Genomic DNA, 21,919 nt, shown 5'->3' on the forward strand with positions numbered 1-21,919 from the left:
TGTTCTAACACTATTGTGATGGGGTTCTATGGAAGGAAACGTTAAGTCTTGATAATTGGGTGCTCGCGAACAATACTTTTGGAATGCAAACGATTTAGATAATCAACGTTATGGAAATACAAAATCTTGTGGTTCAAAAACAACGTTTACAAACACCTATGATTTCACCAACGTTTTTCGTTGACAGTTTTCTATATGTTTCTCAGGTTCATACGTGGCTATTTGATACATGCTTCCGCGTACACTCATACTTGCTTGGGGTCAAGCATACATGCATACACTTTGATTACTTGCTTGGAGTCAAGCATACTTACATACGCTAGTGATAGCACCTTTGGATTCAAACATTTGTTTACATACTTACGCTATTTATAGCAACCGTGACTTTCAACTTATATTATGTCGCAAGTTTATTTCATTTATACATTATACTTTTGTAAACTTAAACTTGTTGTCGATCCGTTTGGTAAACTAAACTTTGTAAGTCTTGTACTTTTCAAATGAATGCGACATAATTTTGGTCAAACGAGTCTCATATAGGGACTACGACCACGTAACGGGACCTAAGTTAGCGGAGCCGTCAATGACGATTTTGTCGGGTCGCTACATTTGCTATCATTTGTTTTGGACTTTACTTTGATTATATAAGCTAACTATTTGGTCAAAGGGATTTGATCAATGAACTAATTCATAATTCAACACTTAAGTGATCTAGACAATCAAATTGATGATTTCAAGGGATTGAGTTCTTGGTTTGGATTTATTTTCAATTGGTTCTTAGTCAAAATAGTTAAGTTTGATTTTCTTAAGGAATTTTGATTACTAAAGGGTTTTAGGTGAGTTTAATCCAAGTTAAGTACTAATGGCACTCTCATGATTCAACTAGATCTTATTAATGTAAGCTTATGGGAATTTGCGAATATTGATTTGAACATTAGAACTCTAGTAGGGATACTAAAACATATAGTTTGATAGACAAGAGAACAATTTGAATGCATCAGGTAGAATATTTAATTGTGCATGCTTTTATTATTGTTAGTCTATTAATCATTTCTATTTGCTTGCTAATATTGCAAGTGCTTTCTAAAACGTTTTAAAATACAACCCCCAACCAAACAAACCTTAGGATAATTATGAGTTTCATCAATTCAATTAGCATTACTGCTCTTTTGGGATGAATCTTAAACGGAAAACTTATTAATACAAAGACCGAGTCATTGTTTCTCGAAGCTTGTCACCTTAGTCGAGTACACGTTTAATTCAAATATAAATCTAAAAGAAAGCATGTTTGTGCAAGCTTATCAATTGACCATTTTATCCTTCATATTAGTTTTCTTAATCATCCCTAAACTATTCTAACTTAGCATCATTAAACCTTTTTAATAGGGAAGTGTCACTCGCTTTTTTTTTTTTGTTGTTGCTAAATTTACTTTTTCTTAAGTACTTTTGATCCTACTCTAACAATTTATTTTTAAAAAATATACTTTAACCTGATAATTTACTCTTTTTTTTTATTATACTTTAACCTGATAAATTTACTTTTATTCTTATTTAAGATACTTAAATTTGAAACGGATAATTTTACTTTTTTTTTTCTTATCGTTTTTCTGACTTTCTACAAAGAGACATCAAATCAAAGAGGAGTTAAACTCGTGACATGTATGTATGACGTATCTATCCACTTGTTGAAACGACTCATATCTCTATTTTGCTTACCGCGTGTAATCAGCACACCAACACACAAAATTCAACTGAATTTCAATGGAATCTTCCTCCATCCACACTCGTTCATTGTTTTTACCTTCATTTAAACCTAATCTTCAATCGAATTTGTATTCCAGTGCTCTCAAATTCGAAGCTAATTCTCCCCCTTTTCATCGTCGGTTACTCAAATGCATGTCCAAATCAGAAATTTACGATTCTGTTCAAATTAAACCTAAACAACAACAACAACAACAACCAGAAGAATTTATAAAGGAGATCGTGAATCCTGTTTATTCTCCTACGCCTTCGAATCGACCACTCCGTACTCCTCATAGCGGGTCGGTGACTCATTCCTTTTTAATTAATTTATTATTATTTAAAAAACTAAGTCTTGTATAATACCTACACTGATTACTGAAGCTCTGATTCTGTATGTCGTTTAATTGAATGGAAATGATTATGTATTAGTAAGGGCAAATTGGCTTATACTGCATTGTAATTGCTTTCTTTTGCTTCTAGCTTCAAATTTGCCGTTCAAATAATAATAAAAAAAAAAAAAAAAAAAAAGTAAGGGCAAATTGGCCTAAAAGTTAACATAAAAGCCAATATTTTCCAATTAAGTGTATATTTTTTTTTTTCAAATGGTCTCTGATTTGAATATGAAAAAAATACAGGTAATATTCGTCCACATGCTTCCACATAGACGCCACCTCATCGAATCTGATGAGGTGACGCCATTTCATCATCTTCTCCGATGAGGTGGTCGCCAGAAAAACGAAATTCTGGCCAGAAAAAGTCGTCGGAAAATTTTTGGCCGAAAAATTCGATGACTTGGTGCCGGAAAGTTCGATGACGGGGCGCCACCTCATCAGATTCGATGAGGTGGCATCTATAAGGAAGCACATGTGGACGGATATTACCTTTATTGGTATTTATTTAAATCAGAATCCTTTTTACGCACTAAATTCAAATCAGACACCCTTTTGGGCAAAGAAAAAAACGATATACACTTTTATTGGGAAATTGTGACTTTTATGTTACCTTTAATGACACGAGTTAATTATATTGCTCACTTCCTAAATCATGTTATATAATATGTTGTTTATTAGTTTTTATTATTATGTTGATACAGTTACCACTTTGATGGGACTAGAAGGAACTTTTTTGAGGGTTGGTACTTTAAGGTCTCAATACCAGAACAAAGACAAAGCTTTTGCTTTATGTATTCGGTTGAGAATCCTGCATTTACTAAGCCATTGAATACTTTGGAGCAATTACAGTGTGGCCCGTACTCTACTGGAGTTGGAGCTCAAATTCTTGGTGCAGATGACAAGTACATTTGCCAGTATACCGAAGAATCTCCAAACTTTTGGGGAAGTAAGTTTTAGATATCACTTTTAAACGCTCATAGTTTCGTGTACACCACGAAGGTGCTTAATATGTTCTGTTTTAGAAGCATAATGTTTTTATCGTCTATCCACATATGCTTTTGCTCATTGTATAGAGATCATTGGTTGATAGACACTTTAACCTATTGTTTCATTATAATTACAAGCTACAATCTTTTATATTTATTTGGGATTAGGAAGATGGTTGTATGAGTTGTTTTACTATTACTGAGTTGACTTTGAGTTGACTTTGTCAATGTACAGGTCGGCATGAGCTGATGCTCGGAAACTCTTTTTCTGTGCAAAAAGGACAACGGCCTCCAAACAGTGAAGTTCCACCTCAGGTTGAATTTCTTTCTTAGTGAGACTGAGTACATGTTTTAGTTAAAAAATTCTACCGTTTACATTGGGTATTTTGTGTTAATTTAGTTACAATGCAGGTTTTTAATCGGAGTGTGGTTGAAGGGTTCCAAGTTACCCCACTTTGGCATCAAGGTTGCATCCGTGATGATGGAAGGTGCATTTCTTTTCCATTTTTTTCTCCTGCGACTTTGATGCAAAGTTGCAAACTGAAAAGCCACCTTTTTTGTATTATTTAGAACAATCAAAGCGGGATATTGAGAATAATCTGCCTTTTATAAGAATATGTTTTCTAAAGGTGGTCATTTAGTTTGTTGAAGTTCATCACAGAGACTAAATTAAAGTATATAAAGATTATTAGACTGCAGGAATGTAATTTTTTCCTTTTGGGCAAATTTACTGTATAATTCAGTTTAAAACCAAGGTATCATTAATATGGTGAATGGCATAAAAGAGAGTACCGTACATGCCTAATTTGACTAGTGATAACGATGTGCTTTGTTTGCTTGCGAACACGCTTAGTTTGAATAGATAAACTTGATTGTTTGATATCCTGTTTACTATTGACTTCAGGACAAATTACGCGAATATTGTAAAGAATGCACGTTGGGAGTACAGTACACGTCCTGTTTATGGCTGGGGAGATGTGGGTTCTAAACAGAAGTCTACAGCTGGTTGGCTTGCTGCTTTTCCTGTGTTCGAACCTCATTGGCAAATATGCATGGCTGGTGGACTCTCAACAGGCAAAGCTGATTTTTCCTTTTGACATATTTTTTAATCTTACTCCATCCAAATTACTCATTTATCTTTTCTTCGGTTCTCACATAAAAAATGCCATCAAACATGATATACTGCTGACATCATGTCAACTCATAAATTATGTGAGCCATTCGATCAATAACTTTGTTCAAGTTCCATCGAATTAGTATCAGCCCTGTAATAGGTTCCATCAAAATAATTTAATTCCTACTTGCTCAAGTTGCCTTTTTTATAGCGTCTTAACCATCTTCTTGAATCGTTTTACTTGGATCAACAACAGGCTTATAGTTCTCTTGATTAGCCAGCTTGATCTTTTATTTGCTAGTTTGTAAACTTTTCTCAAATGTTAGGGTTCATTAAAATTAGTCCTTTTTAATGTTCAAATATATTATAATGATAAAGTAATGGTCAACGAAATAGAATTATTTTATCAGCAGATAATTTTTGTTCTGTTTGATATAATTTTTTTAAACAGATTGCTTTTGATCTTTATACATATCATTTTGTAATTCTATCTTATTACATACTCATCCACCTTGTCAAAATCCCTAAATCCATAACTATTTGACATGCTAATGAAAAATTTATAATTTATCTATAAGTTTTACCGGTATATGTCATATATCCACCAGTATATGTCATATATCCTGATCTCTGTATATTTTTATTGTCAGATATTGCAACTTGTGATCCCCATGGGATGCATAAGTGTGTTAAATAAATCCAAAAGCATAATTTGCTTAGCCTTTATACTTTTCCAGGTTGGATCGAATGGGGTGACGAACGGTACGAGTTTCAAAATGCTCCTTCTTACTGTGAGAAGAATTGGGGTGGTGGTTTCCCTAGAAAATGGTTTTGGGTAAATATTCATCGCCTATTATCGATCTTATATCAGTATCATCGAAAATTCTCATATTCTGTACCTTACATCTACAGGTGCAATGTAATGTTTTTAAAGGTGCAAGTGGAGAAGTTGGATTGACTTGTGGAGGCGGGTTAAGACAATTACCTGGACTAAACGAAACATTTGAGAATGCTGCACTGGTATAAAACTATAAATAATCATTTGAGAATTAAATTAAGTTTGAATACTAGGATTACTTGCGTTGTTTTTACGATGTAACCTTTTTATGTATCACTTTTTTTTTCAGATTGGAGTTCACTTTGGAGGTATATTTTATGAATTTGTTCCTTGGAATGGAAGTGTTGAGTGGGAAATTGCTCAGTGGGGTTACTGGCACGTAACTGCCAATAATGAAACACATAAGGTGATTATGATCCAAATTATCACTTTGTTACCCATTTGACCTATTCCAGTGTTAGTCAGGCTATTTGAGTTACCCATCAGAAGTAGAAATATCCTCCTGATTGTCACAATTATTAGGTAAATGGGTTGAAATTGTCACCTCTATTTCTGATATATGACAGATAGATCTTGTAATGACAGGTTGAACTAGAGGCTTCAACCAAGGACCCTGGTACCACATTGCGTGCTCCAACTACTGAGGCTGGCCTTGCACCAGCTTGCAAAGATACATGCTTCGCTGATTTAACGTTGAAACTGTGGGAAAAAGGATCTGATGGCAGCAAGGGAAAGGTATTTTATGTTTCACAATTTTACACGATCATATTACTCATTTATCTTGGTTTAATGCTTCGCTTGTGATTATTAAACATTAGTTCAGGGTAGATGTTACCATTTTAGCGTTTTAGCGTATATATAAGTCTGTAAGCATATTACGAATATATAAGAAACATCAAGCAACTAGGTTTATAGCAGGATAGTACAAACAATCCATATAATTTAGCCTTTGATATATAATCAAAGCTTTAGTCTACTATGCCGGATCGAGTCAATATTGCATTTTTTTTTTTTTCATTTGGAAGAGGGATTAGTCTTGTACTATTACTACTCCATCCGTCCCACAATAACTGTCTCATTTGACTTCTAAAAGTCTTTATTTTTGTTTGTGTTATATAATATTTGATGAAATTAAATTTATATGAATGGTAGTTGTTTTAAATGTGTTTTCAGTGGTATAATTTTCTTTAAATATTATATAACACAAACAAAAATATTTAATGTGAAAGTTGAAAAAAATACTTCAAAAGTCAAACTGGGACAATTATTTTGGTAAGGAGGGAGTATTAAGCAATATAGAAAGACTTCCCCTTTTGTTCCCTGAGCTTCTTTATGCTATGCTGAGTAATGATGTAATATATGGTTATTAACACTTGGTTGTCATTTGTATGTATTATGTAGCTTATATTGGATGTAACAAGCAATATGGCAGCTGTCGAAGTTGGGGGTGGGCCATGGTTTAACACGTGGAAAGGCAAGACATATACACCAGAAATACTCAACCGTGCGCTTAATCTTCCTGTTGATGTGGAAGGAATCCTTGGTTCATTTCCGTTGCTTAAACCGCCTGGCTTGTAGGTTATAGTTTTCGTACTTTGTATCCGGCGAATCCTCACATCTCCAAGGATCTAAAACGTATATATCATATACATAAAGTCTTATATGATGGATATGTCATGTATATAGAGCAGATACTGATAATGCAATTGTAGTTTTATCAAACGATTTTAGATGAATCTTAATACATGATTTTGCTTTGTTTTTTATTTACCATTTGGCTTCTTTGTTAACAATAGAGATGCAAGACTTGAAATTATGCTCGAGACAGAATGGAAGGCGACCTGAAGGAAAATAAATGGATTTTACATTTTGAGTGATTAATATATAGATATAGATTGTCCACTATCCTGATTTTTTTGTATTATTATAAAATTTTGATACTTCAAAAATGTTATGAAACTAACCAATTTATAACCTCCTAAGCAATGATGATGATATCTAATATCTAATTCTAATTCTAATATATAATATATTACAACAATAATAATAAGTAGTATCGATATCAATGTGACACAATTGATTTATAAATTTACTAGCTTTTAGACCCATGTATACACATATGCTTTTGCAAGACCAATCGTTGGAGCTGAGAAGCAGACGCATGCAAATATGCAATCCTGTATTCTGCTGGCGAATTTAGGTGAAGACCCCACGGGTCTCGTGACACTACTAGTTTTTCGAAATTTATCACAAAATTTTTATTTTTTTTATGTATAGGACACCACTAAATATAATAATGGGACCCCATAAATTTTTAGAGATTATAGTTTAATAGTTTGAACTACTAAAGTATTATGATATGATTTTTATAGTATGAGTAATTGAATATAATCCGTATTAGATATAAAAATAAATAAACTCTTGTCTAATTTCAATTCTAATTCTTTTTTACTTCCTTCTACATCACAATTTCTTACGTTTCTATCTTCAATCCTTCATCCTAGGGATGTCAATGGATCGGATATGGATCGGCTGAGGGTGTGAAGCTATATCCATATCCTTTTAGTTTTGTTCATCCATATCTATATTCATATCCATTTAAATTTAGTTCATTAATCTATATCCATATCCAGTGGATTAAGCTGGTTAATGGATAGACATTGGATATTTAAGAAATCTTACAATATTTTCAAATATATAATGAAAATAAAAGCGTAATATAACATGATATAATTTACAATTCTTCTACCAGAATGTGTAATGTTTGTGTAAGAATGAATACAATTTGTTAAATTTACTAGCAACATATATAATGATAAATTTGTAATTTTTATGTTGCGTAATACATGTTTATTGTGAATATTCATGGTGAATGCATTATATGGTTGCAAGTAAGATGTATGTGTAATGGTAAATATATTTGTAATAATTATTGTATATAAATCTCTAATCTCATCATTCATAACTACCTAACTTATTCTTTTTAAAAAGTAAGGGAAACTGCAATTTTACAGCTAATTTCAATGTTATGCAATTCATATTGATAATAGGTTATAAAATTGCAATTTAAAATTGCTACTGTATAGGTCATTGGCTAAAATAATATTTTAAAATAGCTACTGAATGTGCCATTAATTGCTACTGCATATGAACAACATTAGATTTTGCGAGTATTATTTAATTTTATGTTTGTGTTTTGGGCGCGACCCGACCCGACCCGATTTGACCCGACACATTCAATATTTTGTGGAAGAAAGTTATCAAATAAATTTTTGGAACCCCGTTGAATTTTGATCCTAGAATCGCCACTAACAAGTAAAGGTTGCAAATCGAGGCACTATTCACAAACGTTCAATTGAAAATAGGTTATCTTAATGATAAGTTATATATAAGATAATACGATATGATAATAATAGTTATATGATATCTATGCTAAGAATAACAAACATGATATCAAAAAGCTTGTAAATAAGTATATTTAAGTATAGATGATAATTATGTGTGAATGATTTTAGCTGACTTCAAAATTCCTCTAGTTAAGCGAGTGCATGAGTTTAATGTTCCAGCTGGAAATAACAATGGTTATATATGAAAATACAATGGTGGCACATCTCTTTTATGTTATCCATGGTAACTAACTTTAATATTAAGATAGATTTGAAATAATAAGAATTAATTAATTAATATATAACTATGATATCTTATGTATTACTACAAGAGTTAAAACTATTATAGTTATAAAATATATGTATAGGTATAATATAGATTAAGTGTATTATTATAATGATTAATAAATAATATATATATATATATATATATATATATATATATATATATATATATATATATATATATATATATATATATATATATATATATATATATATATATATATATAAAAACAATGGTGGCACATCTCTTTTATGTTATCCATGGTAACTAACTTTAATATTAAGATAGATTTGAAATAATAAGAATTAATTAATTAATATATAACTATGATATCTTATGAATTACTACAAGAGTTAAAACTATTATAGAGTTATAAAATGTATGTATAGGTATAATATAGATTAAGTGTATTATTAAATATATAATATAATGATTAATATATATATATATATATATATATATATATATATATATATATATATATATATATATATATATATATATATATATATATATATATATATATATATATATATATGGGCAGGATCAATTGGGAAGTAACCAATCGGGGGGAAGCAAAATTTTTTTTTTTTTTCGTTTTTTTGATTTTTTTTTCTTCCGGCATCAAGATCACAAAAAAAATATGAACATTTAGAAGAGACACTTCGTGATGAATGTTATTATTTAGGCGGAAAAACGATCGACAAAAATAACATTCAAGATAATATTGTTCGTGAAGAATATGAACGTTTTTTTTTCATGTTTTGTGAAGTAAAATTTAGCCCGATTTAGAGTTTAGGGTTTAGGGTTTGGTGTTTTGGGACAATATGTCGTTCGTGTTAAAAACTCAATCTAAATCCTAAATCTAAACCCTAAATCTAAACCCTAAACCATAAATTTCTAAACCCTAATATCTAAACCCTATAAACCCTAATATCTAAACCCCAATAGCTAAAACCTCAAAATACGCTCGAAAAACACGATAATTGTTATATATTAATTTTTCGAGTGTTTTCCCGCCAAAATAAAAACATTTATCACAAAGTGTCTCTACTAAATGTTCATATTATCGTCTCGTCTATAATTGTGATGACCCGGAAATTTCTGACCAAATTTAAACTTTATCTTTAAATGATTTAATATTTTCGACACGATAAGCAAAGTCTGTAATGTTGAGTCTCAAGTTTTGAAACTATATTGATAATGCTAAAAACGAACATATATTTCATAGCATTATTCCTCAAGAAAGACAAGCTTTTAGTTGCAATTGTTCTATTTACAAGTGATATTCGTTTAAATAATAAAAGGTGAAGACAAAAGACAGATTCGACGAATTGAAGACGCAAACGACCAAAAAGCTCAAAAGTACAAAATACAATCAAAGAGGTTCCAATTATTGATAAGAAACGTCTCGAAATTACAAGAGTACAAGATTCAAAACGCAAAGTACAAGATATTAAATTGTACGCAAGGACGTTCGAAAATCCGGAACCGGGACCAGAATCAACTCTCAACGCTCGACGCAACGGACTAAAAATTACGAGTTAACTATGCACATAAATATAATATAATATTAAAATAATTCTTATAATTATTTAAATATTATAATATATTAAAAATTCGTCGGTAAAGAAAGACTCCAAAGTTGGTGAGCTGGAAAATCAAACTCCGCGACTCGCGGATTTTGAAGGCAAAAATTGCCGCGAGTCGCGGAGCCCCAAATTCTGAAACCGCCTATAAAAGCAAACGCAGTTTGATCGCAAAAAGATCAATATATATCCATCCATCTATCTATACGTAATATTTATATTTATAATTTATATTTTGATTTTAATTTTAATTTTAATCCTAATAATAAGTGTATGTTAGCGAATGTTGTAAGGGTGTAAGTCGAAATTCTGTCCGTGTAACGCTACGCTATTTTTAATCATTGTAAGTTATGTTCAACCTTTTTACATTAATGTCTCGTAGCTAAGTTATTATTATGCTTATTTAAAACGACGTAATCATGATGTTGGGCTAATTACTAAAATTGAGTAATTGGGCTTTGTACCATAATTGGAGTTTGGACAAAAGAACGACACTTGTGGAAATTAGACTATGGGCTATTAATGGGCTTTATATTTGTTTAACTAAATGATAGTTTGTTAATTTTAATATAAAGATTCACAATTGGACGTCCCTATAAATAACCATATACACTTGATCGGACACGATGGGCTGGATATTTATATGTACGAATAATCGTTCATTTAACCGGACACGGGAATGGATTAATAGCCACTAGAATTATTAAAACAGGGGTGAAATTATGTACAAGGACACTTGGCATAATTGATAACAGAGTATTAAAACCTTGGGTTACACGCAGTCGATAACCTGGTGTAATTATTAAACAAAGTATTAAAATCTTGTTACAGTTTAAGTCCCCAATTAGTTAGAATATTTGACTTCAGGTATAAGAATAATTTGACGAGGACACTCGCACTTTATATTTATGACTGATGGACTGTTATGGACAAAAACCAGACGGACATATTAAATAATCCAGGACAAAGGACAATTAACCCATGGGCATAAAACTAAAATCAACACGTCAAACATCATGATTACGGAAGTTTAAATAGCATAATTCTTTTATTTCATATTTAATTTCCTTTATTTTATATTTAATTTCACTTCTAATTATCGCATTTTTATTGTTATTGTATTTAATTGCACTTTTAATTATCGTACTTTTTAATTATCGCAAGTTTATTTTATCGCACTTTTATTATTCGCAATTTCATTATCGTTATTTACTTTATGCTTTAAATTAAGTCTTTTATTTATTTAATATTTTACATTTTGTTTTAACTGCGACTAAAGTTTTAAAATCGACAAACCGGTCATTAAACGGTAAAAACCCCCCTTTATAATAATAATATTACTTATATATATATTTGTATTTTTATAAAAGTAAACTAATATAGCGTTAAGCTTTGTTTAAAGATTTTCCCTGTGGAACGAACCGGACTTACTAAAAACTACACTACTGTACGATTAGGTACACTGCCTATAAGTGTTGTAGCAAGGTTTAAGTATATCCATTCTATAAATAAATAAATAAATATCTTGTGTAAAATTGTATCGTATTTAATAGTATTTCCTTGTAAAATATAAAGCTATTTTATATACACCTCGCATAACATCAAGTATATTTTTGGCGCCGCTGCCGGGGAACAATCTAGCTTAAAAGCCAGAAGCGCAACGCTAATAAAAAAAAAATTATTTTTTTTAGTTTACTTTTATACGCTTTTGTAAAAGTACGTTTTAAATATTCGAAAACATAAAAAGAAAAACAAAAATATAAATATTTTTAAGATTTTGTTAAATATTTAAGTTTTGTAAAGTTTCTTTATTTTTATTTTATAAAAATATAAGTTTTATTTAAACATTTTGTTTTTATTAAAACATAAAAAAAACGCGTCGAATTAAAAACTGTACCAGAGTTAAATTTAAGAACCCCGCGACTCGCGGAGTTTACAGCTTCCAATACCGCAACTCGCGGAGCCTCCCTGACACACGTGACAGAAACCCTAATCAGCATTAAATACGGGGTAATTATTATTTATTTATTATTATTAACCCTAATTACTTATTTATTATTATAATTAGTTTTAAGTTTTTAAATTAAATTGTATTTAAGTTAAATTAGTTTAATTAAAATATAAAATTAATATTTTAATAAAATAAATAATATAAAAATAATATTTTTATAAAAATTGTACTTTTTACAACTTTTTGTATATTTTTATATTTTGTCCCTTTCTAATTATTTTAGCGTAATATTTGTATTTTTCGCTCGTATTTAGTTTTAAGATATAGTTTTTGCCATAGTTATTTTTTACTTCTAGATTTTTAGGTTTTGCCGTAAAATTCCTTAAGTGCTTTTTCTTTAGACTAAGATTTAGGTGCTTAGAATTTTGTGACGCCTTTTTAAGTTTTAGTTTCTTTTTAAAGATATTTTCATTTGGGATATAGTTTTACTTGTAAGCTTTAATATTTTTAGACGCCTTTTACCTATGTATCAATTATCATTCCAATTAGTAATCTCAATTTGCGATTATAATTTTAAGTTAGTGATAGTAATAAGGTTGGGTTAGTCGAGTGTTTTTAAGTTCTATAAGTTACTCTTTTTCTTTCTTATTTTTATTTTTCGACCTTTTCCGACACACTCTTTTTCTTTCTTATTTCTCGTCATTCTAGTTTTAGGACATAGATTTTTATTCTACTTCTCATCTAAATTTCTTAAAATTACGAAAATTTATTTTAAGTGGTTAAATTGATAGACATCAAAATTTTCTGGTTCGTAGTAATAGTTGGATTTGTACGTGGACCGGGTTATTGGAGCCAAACAGTCCTCAATTATATTGAGACTAAACGAATCATGCCCCTCTGCTGCATCTTTTGGCTATTCGAAACGTGGGCAAAATCAGAAAAGTCTATTAATTGGATAACTTATATAATTTTTCTTTCTTTTTTAAAAAACTAATAGGATATTCAGTGAATGCACCGAGCAAGACGTTCACCACCTTTTGTACGTTCACCACCTGTAACTAGATTAAGACATTTAGCAAATATTACCGCCATTGATTTTTCTTTAGAATCGTCATCCAGTCGACCAAGTACTCTAGTTCAAATTTCCGATAATCTATTTTTTGAACCCGACCTCACAATTGAGAATCCGGAGAATATTCAGGGACGATTCATAGATCCTGAACCACTAAACTTTCCTCCGGAACCACCAATCATTCAAACAGAGATTGTTGAGGAACGAACCATTAAATCAGAATCCTCTAGTGATTCCGATTCAACAAATTCAATTATGGAGAATCTGGAACCTTTAAGTATGGAAGACCGAATGTGAGCTAAACGTACTGGCCAAGGTCACGCAATTACTCATCCAGACATTAATGCGCCAGATTATGAAATCAAAGGACAAATTCTACATATGGTGACTAATCAATGCCAATTTAGTGGTGCACCGAAGGAAGATCCAAATGAACATCTTCGTACCTTTAATAGGATCTGCACACTATTTAAAATAAGAGAAGTGGAGGATGAACAGATATATCTCATGTTATTTCCATGGACTTTAAAGGGAGAAGCCAAAGATTGGTTGGAATTGTTACCTGAAGGGGCGATTGATACATGGGATGTTTTAGTTGAAAAAATTCTTAAACAATTCTTTCCTGCATCTAAAGCCGTAAGACTTCAAGGAGAAATTGTTACGTTCACACAGAAACCAAATGAAACTCTATATGAGGCGTGGACAAGATTTGGAAAGTTATTAAGAGGATGTCCGCAACATGGTTTAGACACCTGTCAAATAGTACAAATATTCTACCAAGGATGCGACATCACTACAAGGAAAGACATAGATATAGCAGCTGGTGGTTCCATTATGAAGAAAACCGAAACTGATGCTTATAAAATTATTGATAACACTGCTTCCCACTCACATGAGTGGCACCAAGAAAAAGATATCGTTAGATCATCTAAAGTAGCTAGAGCCGATTCTAGCCATGACTTAGATTCCATTTCCGCAAAGATAGATGCTGTCGAGAGACGAATGGAAAAGATGACTAAAGATATACACTCAATACGAATTAGTTGTGAGCAGTGTGGAGAACCACATTTGATAAAAGATTGTCTCAGTATTGAATTAACAATGGAACAAAGAGAGAATATTTCATACATAAACCAAAGGCCTGGAAATAATTATCAGAATAATTATCAACCGCCAAGACCTATTTACAATCAAAACCAGAATTATAACCGAAATATTCCATACAACAACCAACAAGGTCCTAGCAATCAACAAGTATCCAATAATACTTACAACCAGCAAAGACCTAATTTTCAAAACAAACCACAACCCGATGATAAAAAGCCGAATTTAGAAGATATGATGACGAAGCTAGTTGAAACTCAAACGCAGTTTTTCACATCTCAGAAACAAACAAATGAACAAAATGCTCAAGCATTTAGAAATCAACAAGCTTCTATTCAAAATTTGGAACAAGAAGTAAGTAACCTAGCAAGGTTAATAGGTGAAAGAATACCGGGAAGTTTACCTAGTGATACAAATGCTAACCCCCCGGAATGAAACAGCTAAAGCCATTACCACAAGAAGTGGTACAACACTTAAACCACCTGAAATACCTGTAACTTCTAATGAAGCTATTCCTACTCCACAAGAACCACAACCTGATCAAGATAAGGAAAAAGAACCGGTAGTTGAAAAGGTTAATGAAGATAACACAGTTAAGGCTAAACCTTATGTTAAACCATACTAACCACCACTTCCTTACCCGAGTAAAATGAAAAAAGAGAAACTTGAAGTCGAGCAATCCAAATTCTTGGATATGTTTAAACAGATAAATGTAAATCTTCCTTTCATTGATGTGATTTCAGGAATGCCTAGATATGCTAAATTCTTGAAAAATCTAATCTCGAATAGAAAGAAAATGGAAGAACTCTCGGCCGTTACTATGAATGCTAATTGTTCAGCAGTGCTGTTGAATAAGATACCAGAAAAACTATCTGATCCAGGAAGTTTCACAATTCCATATTTTCTGGGTAGTCTTAGTTCAATAGAAGCATTGGCAGACTTAGGTGCTAGTATAAATCTAATGCCGTATTCACTATACGCTAAACTAGACCTTGGAGAATTGAAACCAACAAGAATAAGCATATAACTAGCCGATCGATCAATAAAATATCCTAGAGGGATAATGGAGAATATGCTAGTTAAAGTTGGTACTTTAGTATTTCCAAGTTCCTCTCTTATTAGGAAGACCATTCTCAAGTTGGTACTTTAATATCGATCAATAAAATATCCTAGATATTGTTGTTCTGGACATGGAAGAAGATTCTCAAGTTCCTCTCATATTAGAAAGACCATTCTTAAACACGGCTAAAGCAATTGTAGACGTGTTTGGTAAGAAATTGACCCTAAGTATAGAGGACGAGAGTGTTACCTTTTCAGTTGATAGAGCAATGCAACAACCGCAATCTGCAGATGATACATGTTATTATATTCAAACTATAGATTCACATGCAGAATTGTTAGAAGAATTTCCAGAATTACAAGGAACAGGAGAATGTTCTTTAGGAGAAGGTACTGAACAAATTGATGAAGCTGAAATGTTAGCTACACTAATAGCTAATGGATATGAACCAACAACAGAAGAAATTCAAATGCTAAAAGAAGAAGACATATATCGATATAAATCATCGATAGAAGAACCACCGAAATTAGAGTTAAAGCCACTTCCAAACCATTTGGAATACGCTTATTTACATGGTGAATCTGAATTACCTGTAATAATATCGTCTTCTCTTAATGAAAATGAGAAATCACAACTCATTTCTGTGTTGAAAGCTCATAAACCAGCCATTGCATGGAAGATTCATGATATTAAAGGAATAAGTCCTTCGTATTGCACACATAAAATCCTTATGGAAGAAGGTCATAAAACGTATGTGCAACGCCAACGAAGACTAAATTCGAATATGCAAGATGTAGTTAAGAAAGAGATTATTAAACTGCTAGATGCAGGTTTAATTTATTCAATCTCTGATAGTCCATGGGTAAGCCCAGTTCAATGCGTGCCTAAGAAGGGTGGCATGACTGTCATTACAAATGAAAAAAATGAGTTTATTCCTACTAGGACTGTAACAGGATGGCGTGTATGTATTGATTATAGAAAATTAAATGACGCTACTAGAAAAGATCACTTTCCCTTACCTTTCATTGATCAAATGTTGGAAAGATTAGCCGGAAATAGTTACTATTGTTTTCTTGATGGATTTTTCGGATATTTTCAAATTCCAATAGCACCCGAGGACCAAGAGAAAACCACGTTCACGTGCCCTTATGGTACTTTTGCTTACAAACGCATGCCATTTGGACTTTGCAACGCCCCTGCAACCTTTCAAAGGTGTATGATGGCGATTTTTCATGACATGATAGAAGAATGCATGGAAGTTTTCATGGATGACTTTTCAGTCTTCGGTGATACATTTGAAACATGTCTAGCTAATCTTGAACGAATGCTGATTAGATGCGAACAATCAAATCTAGTTCTTAATTGGGAGAAATGCCATTTCATGGTTAAAGAAGGCATCGTTCTTGGTCATAAAATTTCGAAGGAAGGAATTGAAGTGGATAGAGCTAAAGTAGATGTAATTGCTAAACTTCCACATCCCACCAATGTTAGAGGAGTTAGGAGTTTTCTAGGGCATGCCGATTTTTACCGACGTTTCATAAAAGATTTTTCTAAAATTGCCACTCCTATGAATAAACTCCTAGAAAAGGATACTCCATTCATCTTTTCAGATGAATGTATCAAATCTTTTAATATTCTTAAAGAGAAACTCACTAATGCGCCGATCATGATAACACCAAATTGGAATCTACCATTTGAACTAATGTGCGATGCAAGTGATTTTGCAATGGGAGCCGTTTTAGGACAAAGGATTGAAAAATGAATTCAACCTATTTATTACGCTAGTAAGACGTTACAAGGAGCACAAACAAATTATACAACAACTGAAAAAGAACTCCTTCCTATTGTCTTTGCTTTTGACAAATCATATCTCGTTCTAGCAAAAACGGTGGTCTATACCGACCATTCTGCTCTTAGATACCTATTTTCGAAACAAGATGCTAAACCAAGATTAATCCATTGGATCTTACTCTTACAAGAGTTCGATATTGAAATCCGAGATAAAAAAGGAGCAGAAAATCTCGCCGCTGATCATCTTTCTCGTCTTGAAAATCCCGAATTAGAAGTTCTAAATGAATCGGCCATACAAGACAACTTTTCTGATGAATATCTATTGAAGATAGATTATAATGAAATCCCATGGTTTGCAGACTATGCAAACTACTTAGTTTGTGGATACCTTAAAAAAGGATTATCATACCAAAAACGAAAGAAATTCTTCATTGATATAAAGCACTATTTCTGGGAAGATCCACATTTGTTTAAAAGTTGTCCCGATGGAATAATACGCCGATGTGTATTCGGAGATGAAGCTAGTAAAATTTTAAACCATTGTCACACAGGACCAACAGGAGGGCATTATGGGCCTCAACTAACAGCAAGAAAAGTTTATGAAGCTGGATTCTATTGGCCTACAATTTACAAAGACGCACACCTTCTTTGTAAATCCTGTGATGCATGTCAAAGGGCCGGAAAAATAAGTCAACGTGATGAAATACCACAAAATGTCATTCAAGTATGTGAAGTATTTGACATTTGGGGTATTGACTTTATGGGTCCATTTCCAAAATCTCATAATAATCTCTATATTCTTGTAGCCATTGATTATGTATCTAAATGGGCGGAAGCACAAGCTCTCCCAACTAACGATGCACGAGTTGTAGTCAACTTTTTAAAACGTCTTTTTGCAAGGTTTGGAACACCGAAAGCTTTAATAAGTGATCGGGGAACTCATTTCTGTAATAATCAACTTGAGAAAGTTCTTAAAAGATATGGAGTAACTCATAAAATCTCCACTGCATATCATCCACAAACTAGTGGACAAGTTGAAAATACCAACCGAGCTTTAAAACGTATTTTAGAGAAAACCGTAGGATCAAATCCGAAGGAATGGTCCATTAAATTGGAGGATGCACTCTGGGCTTTTAGAACAGCCTACAAAACTCCAATTGGAACCACACCTTTTAAACTTGTTTATGGAAAAGCATGTCATCTTCCAGTAGAAATTGAACACAAAGCATTTTGGACTTTGAAGACATGTAATCTTGATATACATGAAGCTGAACGTCTACGATTAAGTCAACTAAACGAATTAGAAGAATTAAGACATGAAGCATACGAAAATTCGTTAATCTATAAAGAAAGAACGAAGAAATGGCATGATAAAAGAATCAGAAGTTTAAAAGAATTTAAAGAAGGAGACAGAGTTCTTCTTTTCAATTCACGATTCAAGCTATTTCCTGGAAAATTGAAATCAAGATGGTCTGGACCATTCATAGTCAAAAGAGTTTTCCCATACGGAACGATAGAATTAATAAATTCAAATGGGATTGAATTTAAGGTTAATGGTCATAGAGTTAAACATTACATAGATAGTCCGATAGAATTCGACAATGAAGTTAATCACAATTTCGATAACACAGCTAACTAAGTGTGGGGAGAATCAAGTCTTTAAAGGATAATATATATTTCTGTTGGAGTTAAATTGTCTGTTTTCGTGTAGTTCTCGAAAATGGAACCCGAATGGTCTTTCCCTAGCAGACCCTAAAGAACTAGTCTTCTCCCCCCATTCTGAATTTTATTTTTTTTAGGTTTTTACGAAATGAAGACTGCCTGTGAACTAAACCATGGTTTAATGCTACACGCTTTGATCACTAAACGTAATAATGACACACTTCCGAGTGAAATAGTATCAGTAATCAGAGAAAGATTGGATGGAGTAAGAAAAGAATCCAGATGCGAAGATAATAAGTTACAATTTGGTAAAGGAAAATCAAAATCTGCAGCGAAAAGAAGAGCACGACCCCTTGAAAGATGTCACAAATGCGGAAAATGGTCACATGGAGATAAATGTTCAAATAATCAAACCTATTCAAATACCGAATTTGTTACTTTATGCAGAGACGAACCGTTCATATGTTTAGAAGAAAAAACACTGAATGCTCGAGGTTACGCCTATTTAGCCATGGAAAATCAATTAAACCGACTATCTTATGAATGGGATAGATCATATCACTAAGAATACTATCTCACAGGTAAGTCTGTACAGTTTTTATTTTTTATTTTTATTTTTAACCTTTTGACAATAAACGCTAATTTGTTCGCTATAAAATATTAAATTGGTATTGAATAAAATTAGGTTTGGCGACCGAAATTATTGATATCATACAAAAATTTATTACATCACTGCGAAATTTAACGTTTATTCTTAAGGTATAAATATCTTTAATCAATCAACTTAAAATATTTCAAAAATTCGTCATGAGTTAAATTAGGTCATGGAACCGAAATTACTTTACCGAAAAGAGGGGCGCATATTTTTGATAATATTTGATTGATTAAAGTGGGATAAAAGACCAAAAAGATTTTTAATTTTATTTTTACCATGTTTTTTTAAAATTAATATATAAATCTTAAATTAATATTGTGAACTCTGTAAAATCAATATATTTAAGTTTGTCAATATTTGAAAAATTAATATTTTTAATATAAGTTTGTATGTATAAAAATAAAAATATAATATAAGTTTGGTGTGAATTTATAATATGAATTTTTAATATAAGTTTGGTGTGAATTTATAATATGAATTTTTAATTTAAGTTTGGTGTGAATTTTTAATTTTATGCATTTTTAAATTTAAGTTGTGTGAATTTAAAAACAAAAATTTACTTTATTTCGCTAAGTTAAAAATATGATTTTTAAAATTCGTCGTAAGTTGAAGACTAGGTCTTTGAACCGAAATTGCTTTACCCGAGGGAGGGACGAGAACTTTTATTATCATTATTTTTAATCTTATTGAATTAAAGTATGCCAAAAACATTAAAAAAAAAACCCCAAAAATCTTAGCTTTTAAAACAATCGCTACAAAAAGACAAATTTTAAAATTTTGTCGAAGGACGGACTAGGACATCGATCCGAAACGACCTCATCCTAAATAACAAGGGAAACAAAATTTTAAAATTAATTACTTAATTGTTTTAATTAGTATAAGATGTTTAAAAAAAATACAAACTCTGCGACTCGCGGAGGGACCAAAATACAAAAAAAAAATAAAACGCAAAAACTGATCAGTTGCACAACCCAACACACCACAAAAACTGCGAAAATACTGCGAAAATACACGAAAAAGACCTCCCAAATTCACAATTTTTCACCGTTAATCATCAAATCTTTTACTAAAATCATGTTGAGAAGGATGCTATCAAGGAATTACTCAAGAAAAACGGTAAATTTCTACACCTAAACACCATTTAATCTGAAAATTAGTGTTCTTGAGCAATTTTATACCCAATTCGATTTTGATGCTTTTTAGTGTAATTATGCTTAAATTGCTTGTGTATTATGCTTGTATAACCTAGATTGATGCTATTTAACATGATTAGAAGCCTTAAACTTCAAATTTTGAGTAATCTAGGGTTTGTGTTCTTGAGCAATTTGGGGCTTTTTGATATAAACAGGTTATGGCTGATTTTTGTCATGAATTGTTGCTAAATTAAGTAGTGTAACATATTTAGGTAGTCAAATGATCCAAACTTTGAGCCTAAACATGATTTTGAGAATTAAAGTGGACTTTTTCAAGTCTAAAATTCATGAACTTGATTTTTGAGAGATAATGCCAATTGAGATTTGTTTAATTGGTAGTAATGATTATTTTGACATGTTATTTGAGTTGAATGCTTATGAACTTGGCGAACATTTTCGTATATGCTTATTTAAAAAAGTGTAGTTTTGATAAAAATATGAAAATGAGCTTAAGTTTGATATAAATTGGACATGTTATTGTAATTATTTTGATTGATGATTTTGCTGACACTAATGCATATTTGGATGCACAAAAAATTGTGTTTGATGTGTTTTGCAGACTGAAAGGGGTGAATCTTCATCCCAAGCTCGCAATGCTCCTGCTGAGAATGCGGAACAACAGGAGGTGGATAACTACTACAAACAAGATATACCTCATCCAGTCATGACATTTTCTGATATGCACTTGGAAGATTTGCACCAGAACCTGAGATTTGACAGACTTTGGATAGATTATCCAAAATACCAAAGGGGTTTACATACTCTTCATTCTAAAGCTGTTGAAGTACCTAGGGTCATAGAATGGGGACCATTAGAAGCTGTAGAATTGGCCGGGCCAATTAGGGAATTACTTGCACAGAGGTATGGTAATTCTACTTTTAACGATTGGGTACGGTTATTCAACATGCGTAGACCTGTATATAAAGTATGGTGTGAAGAATTGTTGTGTAGTATAGAATTAAATGATCGGGTAGCTAGTTTAACCGATCGATCTTTTATTAGATTTTTGTTAGGAGGTTCGATGCGTCACATGTCTTTACTAGACATGGCTCAGGCTTTACGTATATATACGCCTGAGGAGTTAGCATCTGCCGATT

The 21,919-nt window shown here is 31.8% G+C and overlaps 1 protein-coding gene across 1 annotated transcript; it reads left to right on the forward strand.

The window, feature by feature from the left end:
• The first annotated feature begins 1,695 nt into the window (after nt 1-1,695).
• On the forward strand, nt 1,696-6,846 carry LOC139857663 (tocopherol cyclase, chloroplastic-like). The gene is made up of 10 exons (XM_071846487.1): nt 1,696-2,042; nt 2,837-3,081; nt 3,357-3,436; nt 3,533-3,609; nt 4,026-4,195; nt 4,973-5,070; nt 5,148-5,255; nt 5,363-5,479; nt 5,659-5,808; nt 6,475-6,846. Exons 1-10 carry the CDS (start codon nt 1,762-1,764, stop codon nt 6,649-6,651), a joined length of 1,503 nt encoding a protein of 500 aa, XP_071702588.1. The 5' UTR covers nt 1,696-1,761; the 3' UTR covers nt 6,652-6,846.
• Nucleotides 6,847-21,919: the final 15,073 nt, after the last annotated feature.

Source organism: Rutidosis leptorrhynchoides, chromosome 7 (assembly GCF_046630445.1).
Source record: "Rutidosis leptorrhynchoides isolate AG116_Rl617_1_P2 chromosome 7, CSIRO_AGI_Rlap_v1, whole genome shotgun sequence".
Taxonomy (NCBI): Eukaryota; Viridiplantae; Streptophyta; class Magnoliopsida; order Asterales; family Asteraceae; genus Rutidosis; species Rutidosis leptorrhynchoides.